Source organism: Emys orbicularis, chromosome 3 (genome assembly GCF_028017835.1).
Source record: "Emys orbicularis isolate rEmyOrb1 chromosome 3, rEmyOrb1.hap1, whole genome shotgun sequence".
Classification (NCBI taxonomy): domain Eukaryota; kingdom Metazoa; phylum Chordata; order Testudines; family Emydidae; genus Emys; species Emys orbicularis.
In genome coordinates, this window is record NC_088685.1 from 61,913,423 (window position 1) to 61,939,369 (window position 25,947).

Consider the following 25,947-nt stretch of genomic DNA (forward strand, 5'->3'; position numbering starts at 1 on the left):
AAGTGAATAGCACATTTAAGAGAAAATTATTCTTATCCCTAACATAGAGCCAGAATTGCAATGGCATTTAGGTGCTTAAAGATGCAGATAGGCACCTAGTGGTATTTTCAAAAGCACCCAGGTGCCTTAGGTTTTGTTTTTATTCAGGGTTTCCTGAAAAAAGATTACATGATTTGGCCCTATTGTAGTTCTGTGATTTGTGCAGAAGTCATGACCATGAGTCCACAACATTCACTTCAGTGATTTTTAGATAGATTTGAATAAATGAAAGACCAGCACATTGTCCAATACAGCCACCAATATGTGCTATAAAGTTCAACATTTTTAATTAGTCATGACTACTCAAATATTCTTCTACTTGTCCTGATGTGATAATTTTTCATAATTATTGGGTCTATGATTACCTGATCCAGTTTCTCTATATTGTTTTCCAATCCAACAGTAATTAAGGAATAAGTAAAGTTCATGAAAGTCAATTGAGTAACACCACTATGAAAACAGAATCAAGCCATAGTAGTTCTGTGTATCATTTTTTAAATTAAGAGTTTGCAAGTTTTAAACAACTTCTTCCCTTTCCAATAGTTTTCAACATCATAATGTTCATTTGATATGTTTTTTCAAATATGATAAAGGATTCATTTGATGGAGTTCAAAACCAGCACAGTGGAATTCTCTCCTTTTTGGGTTATATCTCTTGGTTCATTCTATGCTGAGGTATAATATTTACCGCTGATCCAGGTGGGCCTCTGGGTCCTGTGGCACCATCTTTTCCTGTGAAACCCTATTCCAAAAATGAAAATATTTACAGATTAATAAGGACAGGCCTAAGGCTGCAGCAATCTTCATTTAAAACTAGTGGCCCTTAAAGCTATGTATAATGGTGCTATTCATAATTAATGCTAATATGTATGTATAATTTAATGTGTCAGTTATTTAAATATGCACCATTGCTATTGCCAGTTAAATATCTCATTGGCACAGTTTTACCCAAATTAAGAGAGCCTCAGGCTGCTGACTCACTGAGGGTGGAGTGTCTGTCTCTCAAACACAGCCATATAATGATTAGAAATCTGCTGCCTCCTTCCCAAAGGTGGAATTGGAGGCTCAGCCCAAAGTGACTGATGAGCTCAATCATAAAGAAGAAAGGGGCCCATTAGGTCAAAGATTCCTCCTTATTGCCCCACTTTGATAAAGCAAAGCCCTGCTCATGGAGAGGATTAAGCAATGCAGAGAATAAGCTTCTAAAATGATAAAGGAAGCAGCTTCTGAATGGTCTTGAGAAGTCCCATCTAAACAGCCTAACACAGCAGTTCTCTAACTGGCTGTTAACTCCCAGTGATCAGAAGTCAAGCATAAAGGGACAAATCCTGCCTTAACAGTAGATTCTGTACATGCACATCCCCCATGTTGTGGACATGCCATTCCATGGGGCTCCCTAACAACAGTAGACAGAATGTGGGAGGGGACTAGGATATTAGCAGGGTCAGAGGAGCCCTGCTCAGTGGATCTCTCATTCTCTCTGCATAGGAGTCATAGAGCCCAATCCAGTCAGTGAATTTGAGTAGCCTCTGCAAAAGTTCTGTGGCTGTTTTATGGCCCATGGGTGAAGATTTCCTCCCCACAATCTTCCCGGTCCCCACCAAGCATCTTTCCTGAGTCTCGCTGGACTCTGGGCAGAGGACTTGTTTCTAAAAAAGGAAGAAGCTGAAAAACAGAAAGCGGTGCTGGAGTTTCATGTGCTACAGAATGGAGCATGGCTTGTGCCATAACACTGTAGACTGAAGAGACCTTACCCTGTCACCTGGTGGTCCCACTGGGCCAGGTGGGCCAGACAAACCTGGGGTTCCCTATGGGAAAAAAATAATGAGACATTCACACAAGACAGAACACATACTTGTGCTGTACTAAACACTCCTATATATATATTTATATACATGCATACATACATACACACACATGTTTTAACTTCCAGATTATTCTGACATGGCTTTTTGGCAACATATATAAAAAAGTAAAATAACCCCTTGGCAGAGACCAGCTGTATTTTAACAATGCAATGAACTTTATTATTTATCACATTTTTTCTTACTTCCCTTAAAAAAATGTTCTTTACATTTTCAATCCTATAACCAGAATATAGATCTTTTTTTAAAGCCTCTTCAGCCATGGCTTACTGATGTTTACTAGTTATTAAACACTTGGTACTAAACTCTGGTTATAAGACAATCTTCTATCAATTCGGTGGTTGTGAAGGGCATGAGTTGCAGCTTCTCTTTATTACCCCCTTTATCCATTCCCACTAGTCTCCGCCTGTCTTATTTTATAATGAGCTGCTTCCACATCCTGCACATTTTATATTCTTTCTTTCTTAGTATTGTAGCTTCTGTGTCAAGAAGGAACGCTGAAGGTAGTTACAGAGGGCTTAATGGGAACTGAGGACCTCCCAGGGCCTCAGCACCTTGCAGGGTCAGGTCCAGAATTACAGGAATTAGAGATGTCTTCTAATCCATTCCAGGCATTTTCTACTGCCTGAGTGAGTGTTTCAGATAATACAAATAGTATAGGCTGTATACTATCCTCAATTTACACAAAGGGTTCCTATTTATGTAAACGCATGGGCAGATTGAGGCTCATATATCAACAGTATACATATGGTCCACAGCTGTCAAAACAAGTCATAGTCCCAAAACTCCCCCTGAAAACAAATCCCTAAAAAGACAATAGACGTGTTCTTAATGTTTGATTATTCTATGCATTCTTAGTTGTTCTCCTCTTCTAAACTTAATCCCATATTCAACATGGAATCATTGCCCTTATATATATGTACAACTGCAAACAAGCTGAATTTAACATTGATTTCTCTATTTATTTATTTTGTCTTATTCACATTTTAAATGGTTTCATATTCCCTATAATTCAGATTGCTAATGTTACCCAGCACATATCCTATGCAATATACAGGGAGCAAAAAAGTTCTATTCACAACACTGAGAGTTGTACGAAAAGTGTCCACGCATCGCTGTAGAGGCCAATGACATAAAAAATTAACTTACTGATCGGCCTGGTAGCCCTGGTTCTCCAGCATCACCTTTCATTCCTTGGCGACCCTATAATCATCACAAATTGGTATTAGGAATACAATTACATGACTCAGGGCTGGTCTTCACGGGGAAGATTGATGCTGCTTCAATCGATACAGCAGGGGTTGATTTAGCGGGTCTAGTGAAGACCCGCTAAATCGACAGCAGAGTGTTCTCTGGTCAACTCCGGTACTCCACCTCTCTGAGAAGAGTAAGGGATGTCAACTGGAGAGCATCTCCCATCGGCGCAGCACAGTGAAGACACAGGGGTAAGTCGACCTATGCTACGTGGACTCCAGCTACGTTATTCACATAGCTGGAGTAGTGTAGCTTAGGTCGACTTACTCTGGAAGTGAAGACAAGCCCTCACGGTGACATTATAATGTTTTGTTACTGAAAATAATTTCATCAATGACAAGTTCCAAGCAATATGTTTCTTTGGTGTTTTCATACTTCAAAATCTTTCAAATTGCCTGGGACAAAATAAAAATATTTATCACATTCCACAAACAAAAGGAATGCATTTAGCCTTCCATGCTGTTTGGCATCCATAGGCCATCCTGATGAAGTTTTTCCTTCAAGCATACATGAAAACCATATATTGACCTTCCATTTGGTCCTTTCCTAAAGGGAATGTGGATCTAATTTCTACCATCGTGTCTTTTTGGTTTTCTGTTTTGAATTAGGCCACTTATAAATCTATCAGACAGAGAAGATGAATTGCCTATTGAATGTAAAGTGTGTTTTCCAGTTAGAAGCCAACTTTGCTAATTATTCCTAATCAGGAATAACACTTAGCCATAAAGATTGTTACAACATTCCAGATATCCCTAATATAGTCTCATAGGAAACAGCAAGTTAAGACAGAATAAGATCTTCTCTGGCTACATACTGAAGTGACCAAGAGTTGGCAGTAGTAGTGTCAGGATGCTGTGTGGTCTCTTAGGGCTATATTCTGCTCTCTGACCAGTGTGAATCTAGGGAAAGTCGACTGATGTTAATGGAGTTACTTTAGATGTTCATTAATGTAAATTAAATCAGAAGTTGACACTTACTAATTTACATAGTGCTGTCAGCATGCATAGCTGTATACAAGAAAGGAACAGCGCCAACAAAGCACCAAAAGAACATAAGGCCAAGATTTAAAACTTGGATGCCTAAATTTAGGCACCCATTACCTGCTTTACACTTCTAACTGCTGATTTAGTTACCTAAAGAAAGAAGCTAGATATATAAATCACTGCAGATGTGCATAAATCTGTGAAAAAGCTTAGCTGTGACTTCAGGTGCTTAACTTCTCAACATCCAACTTTGAAAATTTGAGTCTTAGAGTCTGAAGATCTAGACAGTGTATAGAAAAGCAATAAAACAAACCAGTGCAACACACCACACGCCACTTCATATATAATCCCCAAGACTGTAGTACATGTAACACTCAGGGTAAAACAATGTGACATTTTAAAGGCAACCAACTTCTGAGCTGCAGGGCAAGAAGAAATGACAAAACTTGATGGTCAGTTCTCTGTCTCCACACAGTTTCACTCACAGATACAGAATGGTTACTCACTGGTTCTCCTGGAATTGAAAGTCCATTGATCCCTTGTGGACCTGATGGACCCTGAGGACCCGGTGGACCTGCCTCACCAGGAAGACCAGGTGGCCCCTTAAAACACAAAATTAAAAAGATATTAGACCATGGTTTCTTCCTAGAGTTGCATCTAGAGGATTTGTATGGACATGCACGTGGGACAGGCCAGCAGCATGGGGTTAGTTGATACTTGAATAACATTTGAACTTGAAAGTCCTTATTCAAGCCGTGCTTCCACCATTATCCACAGGAGGGTTGATGCTGCTACCCTAGTAAGGACCACAGGATCAAGCCAAGAAACTATACGCATTTGGCAGCATGAATAGAGATATACATATCCACGACTTCTGGAGAGGAGAGTGCCCCAGAGAGTGACTCCCTGCCTCCTCTGACCCCCTAGTGCCTCCCCAGAGAAGGGGAACCATGAGGCAGAGTTGGCATTCCCAACTTTCCATGGCTCCTACCACTGATACCCATGATCTGGCTCCCCTATGCAAAAAGCAGAGGACAACAGGATCCTAGGAAACACAGACCAGATACACATCCTGCTTCCCAACATTCTTCTATATAAATAACATCCAGACTTAGCCCTACTTACAAAACCCTTAAACTTGGATACTTGGAGATATTAGCTTACTGTGGACTTTAACATCCAAAATTTCATGTGGTGTGCATATAAACTTAGAAATGCATTCCAGAGAGATACTTACGGCAGGTCCAGTCAAACCCCTTTCACCTCTAGGCCCCTTAGTGCCTGGACCACCCTAAAATAGACATTTGAAAAGAAAATAAATATACACAGTAGGGGAAGGAGAAGATAACTTGTACAGGTGCAAATTATCCATCCCCATGATAAAACTGACCAGTTGAGTCAAGGTTTCAAGCAAGAACAAAGTTCTGATATGAACAGATCTTGACATGCTTGGTGTTCAAAGAAGCACTAATGCAGGAGTAAGAGCTGCATCAGGCCCCAAATCAGCAACACTGATCTAGAGGACCCATGTTGATGCTCAGGAAACAGGGAATTTATGCTCTCCAAGCAGCACTTTGTGGACTATGAACCCCATCTGTCTCCATGTGGGGATCATAGAAATACTACAGACCGGGAATTGCAGTAACCCCTGAGGACCAGCTTCTGAAGGAGTGAGGAGAACTAACGTGAGACAAAGAAGGTTGGGTGTAGGAGAAGGTTTCTGTGTTGCCCTTCCTCATTGCCCTCAAAGAGGTGGAATGGCCCATTCTCCTGTCCCAACTGACAGCTCCATTTGAAGCTGTTTGTTACCTGGGATTACTGTTTTGACCATACAGTCCCTTCAAGGCTCTCTGCAACGCAATGCTCAATGTTCTGAGCATGCACAGGGCCTCTCTGGCGTCATCCCTGAAGACTCAGTGGGCAATCACGGACTCAGGGGGAGCAATCACTCCATGGCAGCCATGAGGTTTGGATCCCACTCAGGATACCAGGTTGAACTCTGTGACTATGGAATCAGCTCCTGCCAGCTCTGCTCAGTGGAGCACAGTGCATCTTAAAAGAAGCTTATTTCAACCTTTGGTCCTTTTGAGAGACTACGGTTTACTTTCAAAACTAATCTCAAAGATCACTGAAAGATTATTTGAAAGGGCCAAAATTTCTCTAGGGCCAGAGAGACCGGATTCAAAAAAGAACTAGATAAGTTCATGGAGGATAGGTCCATCAATGGCTATTACCCAGGATGGGCAGAGATGGTGTCCCTAGCCTCTGTTTGCCAGAAGCTGGGATAGGGTGATAGGAGATGGATCACTTGATGATTACCTGTTCTGTTCATTCCCTCTGGGGCACCTGGCATTGGCCACTGTCGGAAAACAGGATACTGGGCTAGATGGACCTTTGGTCTGACCCAATATGGCTGTTCTTATGACAGGTATCCATGTTTCTTAATGAAATTCAAATAACACCACCACCATAGTTATTTGGAGAAAATGTAAATAAAAAAATAAAGAAGGGAGCTCCTATCTCAGTCGCTGACTCACACAAAGCAGGTGCAATTCCAACAATCGAATTTAGAGCTCAATAAAGTCAGAATGTGAATTTACCACAGTCCTGGATCAAATCCCACATTGACTTGTAAATGTGATAATCCAACCTCATGCTTTTACTAATTAAGAAATCAACCGTACTGCATAGTGGACCTTACTCAGAGTGATTTCAGACATAGCAGAACTCCATTTTATAGAGAAGGGGGAACTGTATTGTTTAATGCACTGCACAGTGCAAACTGTACCTCTAGTTATAGTGAACTTTTGCTTATATTCTTCTTTGAGAGTAATGACATAACCGACTGGAGCTGTACTGCCCATCCCAGCTCTGCAGACACAAAGGCTACAAGTCCTCTCCTTAAACGCAGCCATGTAATGCTTATAATAGGCCACCCCTGAGCCCTGGGATGGAGTCTGGGAGCACTGAACTCCTTGAAGTCAATTGGATGGGTTCTCTCTAGCTGACTGATGAGCAGCTGGGAGGATCTTAGAATTCCTAATACAGCATTCTAGGCTGATAACTTCAAAATGAGAGAAGAAAGGGCCATGGGCCTGAAATTAATCCTTCACACACAGCCCTTTCATTGATCTCCCCATCCACAAAGAGGTAACCAACTTCTTTCCTCAACAAAGTAAAGAATCCCTCTCTTTGGATAAAATCCTGACTCCATTTAAATCAGTGGCAAAACTCCCATTGATTTTAAGGGGGGCAGCATTTCCCCTCTTCCTTCAGAAGTTCTGAGGGACTAAGTGTGGCCACAGGGTTGCAGTAACCTCTGCAGGCCCATTGCAGAGAGAATGACTCAGGGATCGGAAGAAGGCTGTTTGGGAAAGAAGTGTGGTGAACTCACTTGCATCAGCTGCTCATTTGCATTGGCCCATCCTGAAGGGAGGCTCCAAGGATCCTCACTGCAGAGCAGGTACAAAGCTCCTCTACATCACCGCCGGTGAGGAAAAGGCCAATGCAGAGTAAAATTAAATGGCACTAATGCCCAGATTTTTAAAGGTTTTTACATGTTGCTGTGCTCAGCATTGCAGTGAATTAGGAGCCTAAGCCTCATTTTCAAAAGGGATTCAGGCACTTAGGAGCCAAAATGCCATTGATTGTCAATATGATTTTGGCTCTTAAATGCCTGAATCCCTTTTGAAAATGAGACTCATGCTTCTAAATCTGTTAGGCACTGCAACACTGAACACAGCCAAGCCTAAATACCTTTACAAATCTGGGCCTAAGAATCTACTTCACCTCCTATTGCGCATAATACATGGCTAAGAGACGACCTAATAAGTGAGTGCCCAGGCCTTGAAGACAACTGTATTGCTCCTGTATTATGACATTCCCCTCCGACTCACAAAGGTAAAGTCTCTCTCTCTAACTGAGCCACCATATATTCCCTATAGATACTTGTAAGTGCAAAGTGAAGATTTGCCTTTTGTTGGACCAGGTTCTGTCTCCCTTACTACTCCTCGTTGAGTAGTGTCTTACTCCACAGGTAAACATATCGACTTCAGTGGGACTACTTGAGAAGTAGCATACTACTCAGAACAGATAACAGTTGTAGAATCTGACTTGTGTTTTAAACTCAGAAAAAAGGAGAACAGGCTGATTTAAATGGTGACATGGATCTGGTGATCCCGACTTTCTTCCTTGTTGATGTTTGTACATTTGACAAAAACCACCACATAGTATGGCACTCATGAGCACAGCTGACATTTCCATGTAGTAAAGGAACACCAGGAGATCAAATGCAAAGTTCTGTGAGGTCCAGATTGAGGGGCATTAACAGAGCATTATGGAAATGCTTCTTTGATTTCTGCCATTACTGTCTTTCCTTATTTTGAGAAACACCCCCGCTAAGTTTAGAAAACCAGACAATTGCTCTGTACTAATAGCTCCTTACAGCAGGTCCAGGAGGTCCTGGGGGTCCCACGCTGTCTTGTGTACATGTACAAGCATTTGGAAGAGCTGGGCATTTTGCTTCATCCCTCTGAAAATTCAAGCACAATCATCACACACTCTCTTTAAAAGGAAGGTATTCGCCGGTGGTGTTTTTTTCCCCCCACAGCAATAACAAAAATAATCTCCATAACCTAAGAAGAAACTCTATTTTGAAGTATAACAGAGTTCAACAGAAAAATAGTAATTTCCAAGATTTCCTACTGTGTTTTTCAGATTTGTTATTAGTTTATTTCCTCTAGGATCTTCTTAAGGCAATGGAATATTTACAACAGCGGAGGGACAGGAACAAACATTGATGCACAATCTTTATTGTGTTTCATATGTTCTAATTCAAAATTCTCTTCTATTCCCTCACCAAGACAGAAAGTATTGCATTGGACAATCAGCTAGCACAGACAAAAATAAATGGGATGTTTTTTCAAGTTCAGTCAGACAACTAATTTAATAAAAATGAATGTGGACATGACATACATAATAGCAAGGAAGTTAAATATTATTGCAATTTAGAATATATTTCTGACTCTGTCTGATACTTGTGCCATCATTCTTGAGCTGAATCTGAACTTATTCTTTCCTACAGAAGACTTTGAAATACAGAGCTGTGCATTGCCAGCTTTGACAATTGTGATTGACATAGGCTCATAGGTATGAGGCATAGTAGCTGGTTAATATTAAAGTTGCCAAGTCTTTTATGAACACTATGTCCTGAACAGGATCTGGTTCACTTACACTTACCATTGAAGGAAGATCACAACATCTATCACGGCTAGTCCAAACTGCATTACATACTATGTCAAAACTCTGGATATCAAACTGTAAAACAAAGGAAATTTCTTTTATTCCTTGATGAATTAATTATAAATGTTTCAAGAGAGAAGCAGAGCCTAATATGAAAACATTTAAGAATGAAACATCTACAGGATGCTCCATTTTGTACGTAGTTAATATACTTCAATTTTACACTGCTATTTTTGATAAGAATAAAAGAAAAAAAATGCTGAAAACAACAACACATTTTGTTAATACCAGGAACTACCCCAAGGACTGATGCTTCTGTTGACCTCCTGCTCCTGTTCTGGCGCAAAAGGTAACTGAATACACAAATATTTCACAACACTTAATGAAGAATGCAATTTCTACATCTGCTAAATGCCTGTACATGTCAACATGGAATCTGGCCTGAGAACATCTGGACTAACTTTACGGACTGCAATCACTGGGTTGTACATTAACCCAGATCCATGTGTGAAACTGACATCAGTGGGGAACAGTTTGGAAGGAAGACTAAAGGAAGAAGATGGCCATTAGATAGAGCTGCAGGATGACAGCAGTTTCTTCTCTTTCACCCATGAGCCCTCATCCTGCAATCTAATCCCCACAAGCAGACTCAGGTGCCCACCAGAAACCCAATAGGGTCTGCAGATGAAGATTAGACTGATGAATTAAGGCCCTTATGAAGCCCAAATAGTAGTATTGATCATCCACTAAATATAGAGTGAGCCCGTTGTACTAGGACAATTGACATAACTTTCATAGCAGCAGCAGTTGTTCAGCATAGATTATAAAGCCAGAAGGGACTACTGTGATTATCTAGTCTGACCTCCTGTATAACAGCAGCCACAGGACTTCCCAGAATTAATTCATCTTTGAACTAGAGCATATATCTTAGGGGGGAAAAACAACCAATCCTGATTTTAAAACTGCCAGTGATAAGTTATTCCAATGGTTAAGTACCCTCACTGTTAAAAATTTGCATTTTATTTCTAGTCTGAATTTATCTAGTTTCAACTTCCATCCACTGGATCTTGTCAGACCTTTGTCTGCTATAACAGAGTCCTCAATTATCAAATTTCTGAATCATGTAACTTAGTTCTTGCAGTACAAAAAAATCACAAGATTTGTACAAGCTTTGGTGCTATGACTGGTCTTTTACTGGTCCATTCAAGTCCTTTTATTCAGAAAATCAAAGTTTATCTAGAAATCGTGAAGATGTTTTGAGTTAAGAAATAAATACAAGTTTATTGCTTACTGTTGCTGATTTCCGATCACCTTTCAATAGTTTTCCAAGTATTTCAAAGCCATCAGTTGTGATGTTTCCAGACTCCTTAATTGGTTTCTCCATTACTTCACTGCAATCAATGTAAATCTTAACACTTGTTGAGGTTACAACAATATGAACCTAACAAAAAAGGGTATAAAAATAGCAATGTAACTAAAAACATGTGAATGTACTTGACCTTTAATAGTGTTTACCTTTTTATGTGTTTTTATATTATTTTCGTTCCCTTTCAAAGAACCTAGTTTCTAAAGGGGGAAAGTGCTAATTTCAGGAAAGTATAGCACCTAATGGCTGCTTTAAAACAAGTTGAAAATTTGGCAAAATGAATACACAAGTAAAATCAAGAAGTAAAAGAATAGTATAATTTAAACCATAGAACTACCATGAGCAATTTACATGAGTTTTAAAGGCTTGAATAAAAAATGCTCTAAGACAGAAAGAAAGAAGCTAACGAAGAACAGAACTGAAAGAAGTGAATGTAACTTCTCTTGCATTAAGAGCTGGGACCACACAAGAGGTTTATGAGTCTGCTACTGATGTGTAACTAATAGACCTGATCTGATAATTGAGACAGTAGATTGTTTTAGATCCAGATATCTGGGGTTCAAGTCCCACAGATGAGTCAGCCAGGAGTGTCGTTACATGATGACCCAGAAGGGAGAAGAAAGAACTGGCAGAGGGGGGAACAAAAAATAAAGCAAACATACCAAATCCACCAAGAAAAGAAAACTGGAAAGAAGAGAAAAGGATAAATGAAAAGTAGTGAAAAGAAGACTGGCCAAAAGAAATGAAAGACATGAGCAAAGGAAACAAGGCTACTGAGAAAGGAGAATGAAGTCTGTTAAGGAAATCAGGGATAATTAAAGGGGGAGAAGAAAGATATGTAAAACACACTGTAAACATATTGATTTGTCCTGTTGGGACTGTACATGGTTAAGTACCAGATTATGCATGGATAAAATAAAGGATGTCCCGCCTCCAAAATATTCAGTGCTTTACAGCTTGGTTCCACTCCGTGACTATATTTACCTATGGACCAGTTGGGTCAAGCCCTGGGACAACAGTAAAGGGGACATAACATCCAGGAAACAAGTGATAGAAAGAAAAGGGACACAGATGAGCTATCAGAAACACGTTTCTTTTTTATTTCAACTTGACTTTCTCTTGAATTTTTTTGTAACCAACCGGAAGGCTCTCTGATCACAAGGATAATGTGTCCACTGCTGCCTTATTTATATCTGAAGTTTTGCCTATTTACAGAATTTGGCCAATTCTGGCCAGAGGTCAATAATTTTAGTCATGACCCAGGGCAACAGAAAGGTTTCACAGGTCCTACATACCTCTGCCTATTAAATGTTACCATTTAGGAGTGCTAAGAACAGGAGCAGACAATTCTTGAAGTATATCTATTTATGCTCAGATTTTCTGTTTATCACATCACATACTCTACAAATAACATATCAGTATTTGGTGATTACTTTAAAAAGTTTGGCATAAAGTTGAAAAAAACAGAAACTCTTTTAAATGTCTTGAGTCAACAAGTGACTGACCAATCTCCTGAGAATTAGATTTTTTTCATGCTAACTATTTTCCATGTGGAGTTGTCTCCAGGACATTAGCTTAGCTTATCTAAAACCTTCCAAACATTACATATTACTGTATATAATTAGAATTAAGACTTAACAAACTGCTATAATTTTTTAAAAATTCAGTTAGTTTCATCAGGGCCGGCTCCAGCATTTCTGCCGCCCCAAGCAAAAAAAAAAAAAAAAAAGCCGTAATCGGCGGCGGCAGTTCAGCGGCAGGTCCTTCGCTCCTAGAGGGAGTGAGGGACCTGCCGCCGCCGAATTGCCGCAGGTGCCGCCCCTCTCCTTTGGCCGCCCCAAGCACCTGCTTGTTAAGCTGGTGCCTGGAGCAGGCCCTGAGTTTCATGATCTAAAACTACATGTACTATGAGCTTTTTGTTAATTTTCCCAATTTTGTGTGTTAATCAAATTAAGAACTTTTGCAAAACAAGAATAAGAGTGTAATCCAGCATGCCCAAAATGTGTTATGTCCAGATAACTGGGCATAAAGACCTGGATGGTGATGAAACCTCCCATAACAAGAAATTTCAGGCATTATGACAAGACCCTAAATTCATTCTGATTTAGTATCTGACACACGATTAAACTGTCATAGCAGCTTTTACCAAACAATTTTATATTAAATTTAACCATGCTATAGATATGTTTTACTTGAACTAAAATATATGTAAAGTGTGCACATATTTTTCACCTGCACCCAAAGCCTATCTGCATAGCAGTTAAGAGTTACACTGTACTACCTATTTACAAACATGAATTATAAGAGATGGGTCTAAATCAGAACAATGGATATGAATGCCAACTAACTTTGGAAATGTGCTACTTAAACTCCATCAAAAGTAGGAAAAACACCCTAAGGTTCCTTTCAGTTTTATAGTGAAAATTTAATAAGGGTCTCCCACAGACACTTGAGATCCTCTCCAGGTCATCACTAGTTTAAATCTGAATCTGAACCCAGGCTTGAATTTCACAGATCAAACCACATCTGTAATTAAAATGTTTGCACATTTACCTAAAGTTGATCGTAAATATAACATATGTGAATTCATTGGTTTGAATTCTTTTTAACATCCCTCACTTTAAGAGAAACGTTCCTTCCAATTTCTAACCAACTAATGTAAAACATCATTTCTGACTAAGTTCAGTTGCCATTTCTGGCACTGAAGAGTTACAAAAAAATATATTCTTTGCAGTAGTGTGTGTCCGCATGGACCATACTAAAAGAAAATTGACAATCTTTGATAGCTACAACTAACTGAGCCATATCAACAGACTATGTAAACTACTGTCCCATTAAAAAACTCCACATCATAAGAAATAAAGGCATAAGTGCATTACGAAGTTCTCTGCGGTCAACTTCTGGAAGACTGTAATCTAAAAGACAATCTAGCATAGTAAAAAGAAAGAACAATAAAAGATATCTGTCTCTCCAAGAGGGTTAGATGTAATTTTAATTGCTGTATCTAGGAGCCAATATTTTTCCTAAGGGACTCGCCAGATTCAACAGCCTTCACCATAGCTCTGCTACACAAAGCCTACAAATATGCCAAAGTGAATTTCCCCTGCACCGCTGGCTGTAGGTTAACTGCTTTTCACTGAATGAATCTGTAAGTCATCAAATGAAAACCACAAAAATGTTTGATATTCTGGAATACATTTGGTCATGTTTTAAAGACGTGTCATCTTTTTCACACTGGATGGGGAAAAAATTCTAAAGTACATTTTAAAATGTGTTAGAAACTGTCCCCACCCCCAAACCCAAGACTTTCAAGTAGCTGAAACTACAGATATTCGTTATTACAATATACTCCTGTTTATCCCAATGGCATAGGGAACATCCCAAACTTTCAGATAATTGGGTGTTCAGATAAACGGATGTTATTTCAACTAGCATAGGACTACATGGTGGACACACTGTCGATTTGGCTAACTAGGATTTCCAGATACAGGGCATTCAGACAGCTGGAATTACACTGTACTGATAATCAACATGTCTGACATAGAATTCATCCCTGCATATGCATGTTGGGCTTTAAGTGATACCTGGTGCATGAGCAGGGGAGTCCCTTCATGCCATCATCAAGAGTCTGATTCACATACAGCAGTCAGGCTGGAGAGAGTTCAATGGCCAGATTCTGATTTCAATTACATTGGTATGAAATCCAGAATACCTCCAATGAAGTCAAAATTACTCCAGATATACACTGGTGTAAATAATCTCTGATCTACTGATTCAGTTCTGGGAATAGGGTACAAGGAATCATTCCGCCACATCAAAGAATGGATACATATTTCAATTGCCCCTAAAGAATAAGGAATAGTCTAGTAGTCAGTTTATGGATCTGGATTTTCTTAAACACTTTGCAGATGGCTGCTGCTCCTCAATTAGTGGTGATCAGGTAGGTATCTGCATTTATTTAATGACAGAAATAACATCAAATGCTACATTCTTATTTTGCCTTACTGAATGTAGTTAATGCACACAACTAACTGACTTGCATCTGAAGAAGTGAGGTTCTTACCCACGAAAGCTTATGCTCCCAATACTTCTGTTAGTCTTAAAGGTGCCACAGGACCCTCTGTTGCTTTTTACAGATTCAGACTAACACGGCTACCCCTCTGATACTTGACAACTAACTCCCTATCTTTTTGTTCCCATTAGCTCTGATTTATAAGCTGATCTTTATTACGAGCAGTATCAGAGAACTTTGTCACCTCTGCTGTATTCATAGTAAGATGCTAAGAACAACATGACACCAGATGCTAATATATGTAATGATGGACACCTCAAAAGAAAGTTGGTAGCATAGCGCTCAGAGCTTTAGAAAAATGACTCAGGTATTTGTAGTCCTCTAGGACAGAAGTTTGAACCCTGAGACTGACATCTGGAATAAGACATGTTAAGTGCTATTCTGCATTTTATAACTGCTTTTTTGTTATAAATATGAATATAACTTTCATGCCAACAAAAATATTTATTCTACATTTTATTGACAGTATTACTCCATTTCTGTATATGGACAAAACTACTTAAAATTCAAGTATCTTACTGAACTGTTATAGAAAGAAAGACAAAGGGCCAGAGGCCAAGCATAAAACAGAGACCACCCTAGATTTAGGGGCTATGCAGCTGTGATCCAACCCACTTACTGACATCTTTCCCAAAGTCCCTGGGATAAACATTTCTTAAAGTGGAGAAAGAAAAGTTCATTACAACAGAAAAGAAATGTACCCAAGATGATGTTTTTGGCAGTATCCTGTGCTTGTTAAACTATAAAAAGCTAGCAGTGAGTGACTTTTATTCACTTGTGTTTTAATTAGGTGTGAAGATCATGGTTCAACATACTAGAATGCTGGCACAAAAAAACCCAGTTACTACAGAGAAGTTAAAAACCCTAGCCCGCTTTCACTGAGGTCCCTGGGAGTAGGATAGGATCGCAATATGATCTGGATCAGCCGGCAATAGTAGCAACCTGATTTTAGTATCAATAAAGGGATCTGTTGCAACTATATTGCAGTAGCCAGAAGAAAGCTAAGGAAAAGGGAGATAAAGAAAAGCAAAGAGGACATATATTTCAGCTGACTGAAAATGTTGTTATTCTAACTCACTTTCATAGCTTACATTTAATTGCTTAAAAAAGCAGAGAGATTTTTTTTAGGCCTATGTATTCATATGGTCTGGGCCAGACTCTTTCATCTGCTCTTTAGTTACAGGCAGACAAGCCTGTTCAGATCAAATTTTCAGAATTAAGTAGACAAAAATGGATATGCATAATCTGTGCATAAAATTACTACAGCTGTGTGACACTGGAGTAATAGTCAAACATCTCACTAGTTATTTATGCTTTAGACAATTCTGAATCACTGAGTTTCAGTCTAAAAATAGCATTTACATTAATTCTCTCTTTTAGTCCAATGTTCCCTTATATCCTTTTTCTATTCAGCCACTGCAGATTCAGGTGCCAACCCCATTCCTAGCAAACAAGCAGCAGAGGCATTCGCTGTGTATGCATCCTGCACAGACACTACATAAAAAAATAAAACCTTAGCATCCATGTAGTCATTTTATTTGTGATTTCAGAGAGACTTACAAAAGTTGGTGTTGTTCCTGTTTTACAGATGGGTGCTCTGAGATAGTGAGAAGTTTAAGGAATGGATCAAGGTCCCAGACTAAGCCAGCTGCCAACAGAAGAACAGAATCCAGGTCTCCTGACCCTCTGTGCTCTGCTCAACCAACAAATACACTTATCTCGTTCATCTATGTGAGCCTACGGCTAACTGAGAGCTGACAATCTCCCAACACAGTTATTAATCTTGAGAAATTAAGTCAGTTTTGATCCTGCCTGGCTCAAGGCACAGCTGTAACTGGCAAACATTTGATCAAAAATGCTATGCACAGGCTGGAAGCTGAAGGTGATGATACAGACAGAAGACGTTCTGGTGCTAGCTTTCAGAGAAGTGAGTAAGAGTTCCAGCTCAAGAAAAACATACTTGCAAGCATACTTTATCAACCAATATGTGCTTTCTGCAGATACAGTAATTTACGTGATTAGTTAAGTATTGTACACCTCGGCTAAAATTCATATTAAATATTTTAGACTCAATATTTCAGAAGCCATGCACTTAGTATAATTACTGGGCATTACATGTATTATGCTTGTTAAGCACATGACTTCAATTCAAATAGCTATTTATCTTTTAAACTACTGATGCCTCACAACTGACTGCATATTCTCACACCCACACATATCTTTGCTCCTATTTCTTCCTCTTTTCTCTGTCTTTCCCTAGGCTCCTCCCAATTGTTTCTCTCTATGGATTCTTTTCCCTATTTTCTGCTTCATAATTTTCTTGCTGTCTCATATACTTGGAAGAGTCTCCCGCCTCTTGTCCACATACAGCCCTCCCTCCACACCTTTGGCAAATCCTTTCTAACACTGGACCCCATGTCATTTTCACTGACATCAATAGGAGCTTGAAAAGTATTACTTCAGGCATCTTGTCTCACTGTGATTTTTAAATCACTATGTAAATGTATGTGTCTGTACAGGGCCGGCTCCAGGCACCAGCTAAGGAAGCAGGTGCTTGGGGCGGCCAATACAAAGGGGTGGCACTCCGTCCGCTATTGGGGCGGCACGTCTGGGTCTTCGGTGGGAATTCGGCAGCGGGTCCCTCAGTCCCTCTCTTCCTCTTTGAGCTGCTGCCGAAGTGCAGCTGAAGAGGAAGAGAGGGAGTGAAGGACCCGCCGCCAAAGAATGGAGCGGCGCGATTGAGCTGCCGCCGAAGTGCCGCCGATCGGCTTTTGTTTTTTCCCCCACCACTTGGGGCGGCAGAAAACCTGGAGCCAGCCCTGTGTCTAAATATGACAGCTGTTTTTGTTTGCTTGTTTGTTTAACAGAGAAGCACTTTGCAAGATAATATGCACATAATTTTAATCCTTTACCTTGTGGAAGCTTCCATAAAAGATTTTCTTTACTGCATTATCATCAAAAGTTACTGTCTGAACTTCTCCTCTTGTATCCTTGTTAAAGAATGACAATAATTTGGTGGAAGCTGCAACAAGAAGATACAATAAATAAATGTCATTTGGGTCACAGTGCTGATGTTATTCAAAGAAGAGAACACCACCACACTAACAATACATACATATACACTGTACAGTTCTACCGAGTACATTTTTAATTGTATACACAGCGATTACTGGGACAGTTTTAAAGACCCAGATTAGTGAAAGTGAGCATTCCACTGGTCTTAGATTTAATAATGATAAAGAAACATAGTGCTTATACAGATTTTTGAATAATTAATTGAAATACAATATTAAAAAAACATTTAGATCACAAAATAATATACCTTTTTACCATGTAGGAATATTTTGGTTTTTAAACAATTCTAGAAAGAATGCAAAACAACTGTAAATTTCTATCTACAAATTCTCTATGCAATTAGTAAAATCGTCCTTACGATCAAGAATTACTCCGACTTGTGGTTTGAAATCCCTATCTGTAATTTGCCAAATTGCAAATGGCTCATTGGGGGTTTCCGAAAGAAGGCGGAACAGCAGTATGATTGTGTAAGCACGTGGCAATCCGTCTGGATGAAGCTCCCTGTTCAGAGAACATGAAGATATTTTGCATCAAACACGCATAGAAAAAGGAAAGATCTTCATCGTTTTCACTTTTTTTTTAAAGAGCAGACATAATCAAAATGGGAAAATTACATCGTTTAGCAAAGCTCAGCCTGTTAACTCTTTAATCAAATAGCAAAGAATTAAGCAAATAGAAATCACATTATGGGCTATGTTGAGACTTTAACTCCCAGCCTGCATTAGAGTGGAGGTGGGGAGAAATTGATGCAAGACCAGCAAGAATAGGCATTCTAAAGGCATTCTGGTTGACTCAGCCAAGGTTTTGGTGCTTGACCTCTGTTACATTTACAGGATGTGGAGTGGGTTGCTCCTATATAAACTCAGCTGGTGATCCATACAGATGGACCATAACCTAGTTCTTGCCCTGCACATCCCATTTTGAGTAGTCAGGCACTGGGAGCACAAGGAACTCAACTGTGGCTGGCTCACATGCAGAGGGTGCAATGGGAGAAGGAGACATTAAATTTATTCCACAGATGTAGTGCAGCATTTTGGGGCACGCTTCCCTAGTTGTCATCTGTGGATTTTTAGACTTGTGTCATGGACCCTGTTGGACACCAAATGACAGAAAAGCACAAGTAAATGAAAGTATGTTAAAGGGAACCCGGAGGCCTGGCTGAGCAATGTCTGGAGTGAAAAGAAAGCAGCAGGGTAGATGTGAGGGAAACTGAGAAGGAGGAGCAAATTTTGTTTCAATTTAGCCAACAACATGGCTGACACCATTACTGCTGAAACTCTACTATTGGCTGAGAAGGCCATATGGTCCCGTGAGCTAAAACAGAGAAACCTCAAAAACTGGTAGTGAAGCTTTTATATATTTTGGACAAAACTGACAACCCCTTACATTTAGTATCATGCTACTACAGTAACCATATCGCTGCTTCAATAAAAGGTGGCTGACATAAGGGGCAAGATAAGCAAGTGAATATGACAAACCTATGTATAATTCAATATCAAGAGATAACTCAGAAATTAATGCAACTGTGCCATTAGGATTCCTAGGGAGCATTGATTTCCTGAACACTACTGTTTAAATTGAATTTAATTTTCTAGCTTTATATAATATATATGTATCAAGAAGATCCCACAAAGGCTATTTTTGCTTGTGCTCTCTCTCTTTCTCTCTCTACCTACAGTCAGCCAGCCAACTCTTCAATATTTTTTCTAATTTGAATACACAGAAAACATCTTACTCAGGTCCCACTTAGGTGCAGGCTTTGACTTAATAAAATGGTAAAGCAAGCTATAAGGTTCTACTGAATGCAAACTATCTGCACTTTATGAGTCCTGCAATATCCAGAATGCCATAGAATTTTGCTCTTTCCCAGGTCAAGCTATCAAAGGGAAAGACTGGCTGACCGAAGAAGACAAAAAAAAAGTCCCCAAATACTCCACCTTGGCACATTGAGAGTTGAGCAAGCTGGCAAAGGGAAGGGGAAAGAGCCTGTTTAAATTTATTCCTTATATTTGGCAATTCTCTTATGTTTGGTCTGCCCCCTTCTATCCATTCTGGTAGGGTTGCACAGTTGTCGAAAGTTCCCATAACTGGACAACTAGAGTTACATGATATAAAAAATGGGGAGGGGGAAGGGTGGACTGGCTCTAAACGTGCCCTCTGGCAGAGCAACGCTAAATTCTAAACTTTACCTGAGTGGGGAGAGAAGAAACTTCTGGATCCTCCCTTCGTGGTTGGGAGGGGAAAGGGGTTTCTCCTCCATGACTGGACTCCTCTTATTCTAGCTAGCTCTGTTTTTTGTGAGGGTCCCACATTACCCCTCTCAGTATCTCCCTAGCTGAGCTCTAGAACAGAGTGGTCAGCTAGGGAAGACTTGCTTCAGGCCATAGCTCCTTGAAAAATTCTCCGTTTGTCCAATATGGTGACTGGGCTGGGTGGTGTCACACACCTGGGAAATTGTGACCACAGGCAGAAAGACCACAGCAGTTGCCTGTTACAACTTCTAAACAAATGGCACGTATCCTTCAGAATCAAAAACAGTCTCTCTGGCTAAGTGGTTTCTTTGTACAAGTAGCCACAGAGGGCTTTTTTTTTTTATTGCATAGGGCCTGTAATGTGAATTAAATTAATTAACTAAAGTAGGCCTGGTTATATGAGGCATCCTCTTGAGAAAAGAACAGGGACTGTCTTTTTGTTCTGTGTTCATACAATGCCTAGCAGAATGGGGTCCTGGTCCATGACTGGGACTCCTAGGAACTACAGTAATGCAAATAATAATAATAATCATGAAGCTGGAACTACCAATATAAGGACCTGAAGGAACTGAATAACGTTTAATCAGACCAATGGTTGCACATTCTTTGGAGTGTATTTCTTGGACTTCAGTAAAAACAAAAACAAAATAAAACTCATCCTCCAGCAGGTATTAATACCATTACCTATAAATTCTATTATCTTTCCCCACTTTCCCCCCTATATAAAGTGTTCCAGGAAAACAGGTTACACAAGATAACTTACGATGCAGGCTGACTGATGAAAGCATTTCTATGGAGCCTGTATGCCACGTGGCTAGGGAAGGATCCTGATTCCAATGATACTCCTTGTACAGAGGCAAAATGCTTCTCTGTTAAGTTGTATGATTCCAACATCTTGAAACCTTTTTTGGGGGGAAGGGGAGAGAAACACAATTTGGAGAATTTGTGATAAATGAAAAAAAAACCTTCAGAATTATCCTATACTAGGATGTTTGTATATGATTCTTACCAGGTGAAGTGTATCCCTCCAAGTAAATGAGAGGACAAGCTGAAACAGATGAAAACTGTGTTATTTTAAAAAATTCAAATGGAATCATGAACATACAAATATTTTCAAAAGATTTTATTCCCGTAAGTTTGAACTATTGTTAATTACCAGCCAACATCTGCCACTACAATAATTATCATCTGTTTGTGATCCTTTGCTTTATTCTGCTCAAGATCAATCAGTAAATTTCCAATTATGTTGGTGAAATGTTCAAATCCTTATTTATGAGGCATCTTAATGTACTATTTCTACCATGCTGGAATATAAGGAATAGCAAACAGATGAGCTTCAAGTATATTTTATTTTAAGAGCCCAATTCATAAAAAGAAATGGGCACAATGACACAATCTTTCCATGGATCTTTTATGCATGAGTCAGACTGCATATTATTCCTCAGATTCACAAGGAAAAACTGCAGATTTATATGGCTCCTTAGTCGTATGTGGAGGAGGCAATATGTGAACACATAGTTGCAGATGATACAAATGTGCAAATATTTCCTTTTTTTTTTTTTTTTTGCCATAGAAGGACTCCAGATTTGTAAACAGATGGATTTTATTTTAGATCTTTATAAAAGTAATATTAGACACTGGTTAGCTATATCCCCAATGCAGCCAAAAAACAGTGGTAAAGAGGAAATCTGTCACATCCAGAAGTTCATTTTAGCTACCATTCTACTTGCTCTTCAAAGAAAAATAATTGTCACTTATTGTTTATTCACTTTTTAATAGAGTATCATCTCAGGGTGGGAGATAAGATAAAAATATAATAACAACTTAAATAAGTAACATGCACTTGCTCACTGGAAATATATATTAACGTTTCTTCAAAAAGGTGTAAATGGGAAAGCCTTGACATGAGAGTTGTAGCAGTACGTAGTCAAATTTACTAGCTTGTGAGAGAAACATTGTTTCTTACTTACTTGAGGTAGCTGTCTCACAAATAAAAGTGAGGAGGTTCTCCTCAATCTTTTCAAAGGCATCAAAGTCATCAACGATAAATACATGACGTTCACTGGGTTTGCTGGCAATCTTTGACAGCTCATGGTAATCCACATCAGCTACACCAACAACAAAGACGCTGAAACCTGCAAAAATAATGTTTGTTATATGAAAATGCAATGAATATACATGCTTATACATTATCATTGGCTCAGTAACTCAATATCAAATCCCAATCATGTAGAGATACTGTATTCTGTGTTAAAAAATACAAGAACCAAATAATGCAAGTAGAATATACTTTTGGTTGAACCCAGTCCCTTTGCACTTTCTGGATAAAATACAGAATAAAGTAAAATCCAGTGGAGAAGAGTATTCAATATACTTTTGACCAAGGGATATCAAATGGAGAAACTCTTTCTCCATTACCTTGATGAAACAGAACAAGCAATATTTTAAACCGACGGCAAAAAAGTGGCGCAAAGGACTCGTGTCCTGCAGGGAAGGGAAGTGCTGTTATGGAATCATTCAGCTGCACAAAGCTGTTTGAAATAGGCAGAAGGAGTCTTTTTATGAGGTCTTCTTGCTGCTAAATAAATGGCTGAAAGGGATGAATCTATGAGTTAGATGACTGAACACTCAAGGAAGAGACATACTTAAGTACACAATTTAGATCAGAAGTGCCCAGCCAATCTCCCTGAATCAAGAAGAGGAAAGTATACTATTCTGAACATTTCCTTTTGCAAGAAGAGGGTGAAGAAACTCATGCCAATGAAGACACTGAATAGAAACCCTGAATTTTCTGGTATTAAACAACTACTATATAAACCCCTGGAAGCCAAACAGCAAATGAACTGTTTTCTAATGTACAGTATTATCTTATGAGAGGGATCCTTGAAAACATTATGGGAAGGCATCTGAGGAGAAATGAAGAGCATAACAGTTCTGGGTTACTCCCAAGACAAACTAATCAAAAATAGTTACGCTCTGCTCTTCAATAAAAAGGATGATTAAAAAATACCTTCCACTTTAGACACTGTTGATCACTTTCTCATCCTGGCTTCCTCTCCTGCCTGTCAGGTTGCTCCTTCCAGTTCTCTTCTTCCTCTCCTCTTCCACACTTTTGGCAACCCTCAAGACTCTGCTATTTGGTCCTCTGCTGTTTTTCTTATAGCTTATCCCTGGGCAACTCATCCACTCACCAAGCTTCAACTGTCATCTCCATGCCAACAGTTCACAAATCTTCTCTATCCCTGACCTCTCCTGTTCCATCAGTCCTGCATCTGACTATATTTCTGTTATATACTCTGGAGATCAGATCACCTAATTAAACTCAACAAGGCTTATGATGAGCTTCTCATGTCTTTTCCAAAACTCGCTGCCATTGGACAATATCATCATCTTCCCCATCATCCAAGCTCACAGCCTTGCTATGATAGCCTCCTTACTCTTTCACAAAACATACAGGCTGCCACCGAATCCTGTCTGTTCTACAACATCTCAAAAATCTGACTCTTCCTTTCTGTCCCTATGTCTAAAATCTTTATCCATACTTTGGTTACTTCCTGCCTTGACTGTTGAAGTCTCCTAATTTCTGTGCTTCTTGATTTCCATCTCATTCCCATGGTCCATCCAAATCACCCTGGCTAACGTCATCTTCATCATCTGAGTCTTAGACCATGTCATTCTCCTCTTCAAATCCTTCCAATGGCATCTTCTTGCCTTGCACATTAATGTTAGCTTATCTTCTTCAGCTTCTGGACTTTGCATAATGTTGTCTCTGCCTATATCTCTCTCCCATTTCCTCCTCCTCCTTCTCTCACCACTTCATCCTATCAATAAATCCCCTCTACCACTTCCTTTGTCACCTCCCTGATACACCTGAAGACTGGGGGAAAGGTCAGGCAGAAGGAAAGGGACTTTCAACCAAACAGTTCAGAATGCAAAAGTGATTCTCCCAAGAAGTACCATTTCAAATGCTGGCTTCAACCCAAACACTGAAGGCAGCAGTCACATGTATTGCTCAACAAATATGATATAACTGCCTTTATTATGCACTTTAAGCTTTCTTAAGCCTTTGGTTGTTTGTTGCTGTTCTTGTTTTCAGTAAGTATTAGCAATCAAAACAGGTACGATATAAACACAAGTTGAGGGCTACAATCAGCCCTGTAACTATGATTTTAGCATGCTTGCTTATACTAGGGCTGAATTTGGCAATTTAACAATTTTTAATAGCTAATATGAAACCCAAGGAGGACAAATACAGAATTCCAAGGTAACAAAGCAATCTGAGGCTTAATCAACAGACACAAAGAAACAGAGCTAAGGTAAGGAAGCACAACAAATGCTTATATAGGAAATTAATCACCAGGCTGCTTATACTGTATATCAAAATATGCACTAAAAATGCAGAATTGGAGAACTAGAGCCTCAGCTACAGTAAACTACACCTGGTCCATCTAAGGAGGGACCAGAGATGGCCACCTCTTCCTCAAAACCGGAGTGGGAGAGCCAGGGGCCTGGTCAGACCCCTGCTCAAGGTAGAGTAAATGAAGGGCTGCTCTAACTTGTGCCAGCATTAAAAGGACTCAAAGGGCCATTCCAACAGATCAGGATCATTGGACTGAAGTGCACTTAATAATGTCCCCACCCCCTGAATAAGGGCCAGGAGTGATATAGGACAAGTTCTGTAACTATGTAAGGGGAATTCCCAGCAAACCATTTAAGCCTGCTCTGTCCACAGAGAGAGAGGAGGCCAGAATTAGGTCCAGTCAATCTTAACATTCTTAAAATAGTTTGAGCCATTCCAAATCATATACTGTAATTCGAATGTCTCTCTCAGGAACCACTACCTATTTAGGATGAATAAAGGTCCAACAATACCTGATGCTGTGATATACCCATATGTTAAATTGCATGGCTTAAACTCTTTCGTAAAATGAATGTCAGACTCAACTTCGTTCTACAGGTTGCTTACCAGAGTGCTGTATGATTGCTGCAGCTTTCTTAACTTCATCCTGCGACCGACCATCTGTGACAACAACAAGTACCTTGGGCACACCTCTCCTCATGCCACTCTCCCAAGTCAAGACTTTTTCTTTGATAAATGTAAGGGCTTTGCCTGCAAATTACACAAAGAATGAGGACTCATGCCACATTTGCCACTGAAAATATTTGCTTTGAAGAACGAATAAAATAGTAAGAGTAGAACATAAAGGCCTGGCCTTAAACTACAGGGGATTAAGATAACAAACAGGTTTTCAAAAAACGGATCATTGGGAAGGAATACATCGTTATTCATCAGACGCACCTGTTCTTGTATTTCCTCCTTTGTACCGAATATTCTGAAGTGCTCCTAGAGCCTGGGCCTTATCATCATATGTATTCAGTTTAAACTCAGACCTTGCATCGTCGCTGTACTGCACAAAGGAAACCTGAAATGAAATGCAGCACAGCGTTCAGCCTCTGACCTGTGTGGCTTCAGGTGATCTCTCCACTAAAGTGAATTATCTTGTCAGTCACCATTGAAACAGGAAACCCATGACTGAAGTTATATGTAAATATAGATATAACAATGGTAAAGTTATCAGTTTATGTGTTAACGAGAAAATACTTGTTAGAACTATGGTGGCACCATATTTAGTGCTGATTTTCTAGTTCAGCTTAGGGATACAGCATTTATAAAAACTGTTAAAGATTACAAAAAAATGCAAGAAGCTCATGACATAGCAATTAATAGGGAATGTGCCAGAATTTCTGTCATTTGATACATACAGTATAATACATTTCCTGAACTGGAACATTAACTCAT

General features: G+C 39.5%; 1 protein-coding gene across 1 annotated transcript in view; it reads right to left on the reverse strand.

Moving 5' to 3' along the window:
- COL12A1 (collagen type XII alpha 1 chain) overlaps positions 1-25,947 on the reverse strand; it is a 126,372-nt gene that overhangs the window by 15,542 nt on the left and 84,883 nt on the right. Inside the window, exons 46-60 of the mRNA XM_065401398.1 lie at positions 25,447-25,570; positions 25,114-25,257; positions 22,118-22,282; positions 21,157-21,195; positions 20,911-21,049; positions 18,254-18,396; positions 17,733-17,842; positions 10,674-10,823; positions 9,380-9,457; positions 8,586-8,672; positions 5,379-5,432; positions 4,648-4,743; positions 3,054-3,107; positions 1,794-1,847; positions 728-781 (exon numbers count right to left, since the gene is read on the reverse strand). Coding sequence (XP_065257470.1) covers positions 728-781; positions 1,794-1,847; positions 3,054-3,107; positions 4,648-4,743; positions 5,379-5,432; positions 8,586-8,672; positions 9,380-9,457; positions 10,674-10,823; positions 17,733-17,842; positions 18,254-18,396; positions 20,911-21,049; positions 21,157-21,195; positions 22,118-22,282; positions 25,114-25,257; positions 25,447-25,570 — 1,491 coding nt within the window. The remainder of the gene's footprint in view (positions 1-727; positions 782-1,793; positions 1,848-3,053; positions 3,108-4,647; positions 4,744-5,378; positions 5,433-8,585; positions 8,673-9,379; positions 9,458-10,673; positions 10,824-17,732; positions 17,843-18,253; positions 18,397-20,910; positions 21,050-21,156; positions 21,196-22,117; positions 22,283-25,113; positions 25,258-25,446; positions 25,571-25,947) is intronic.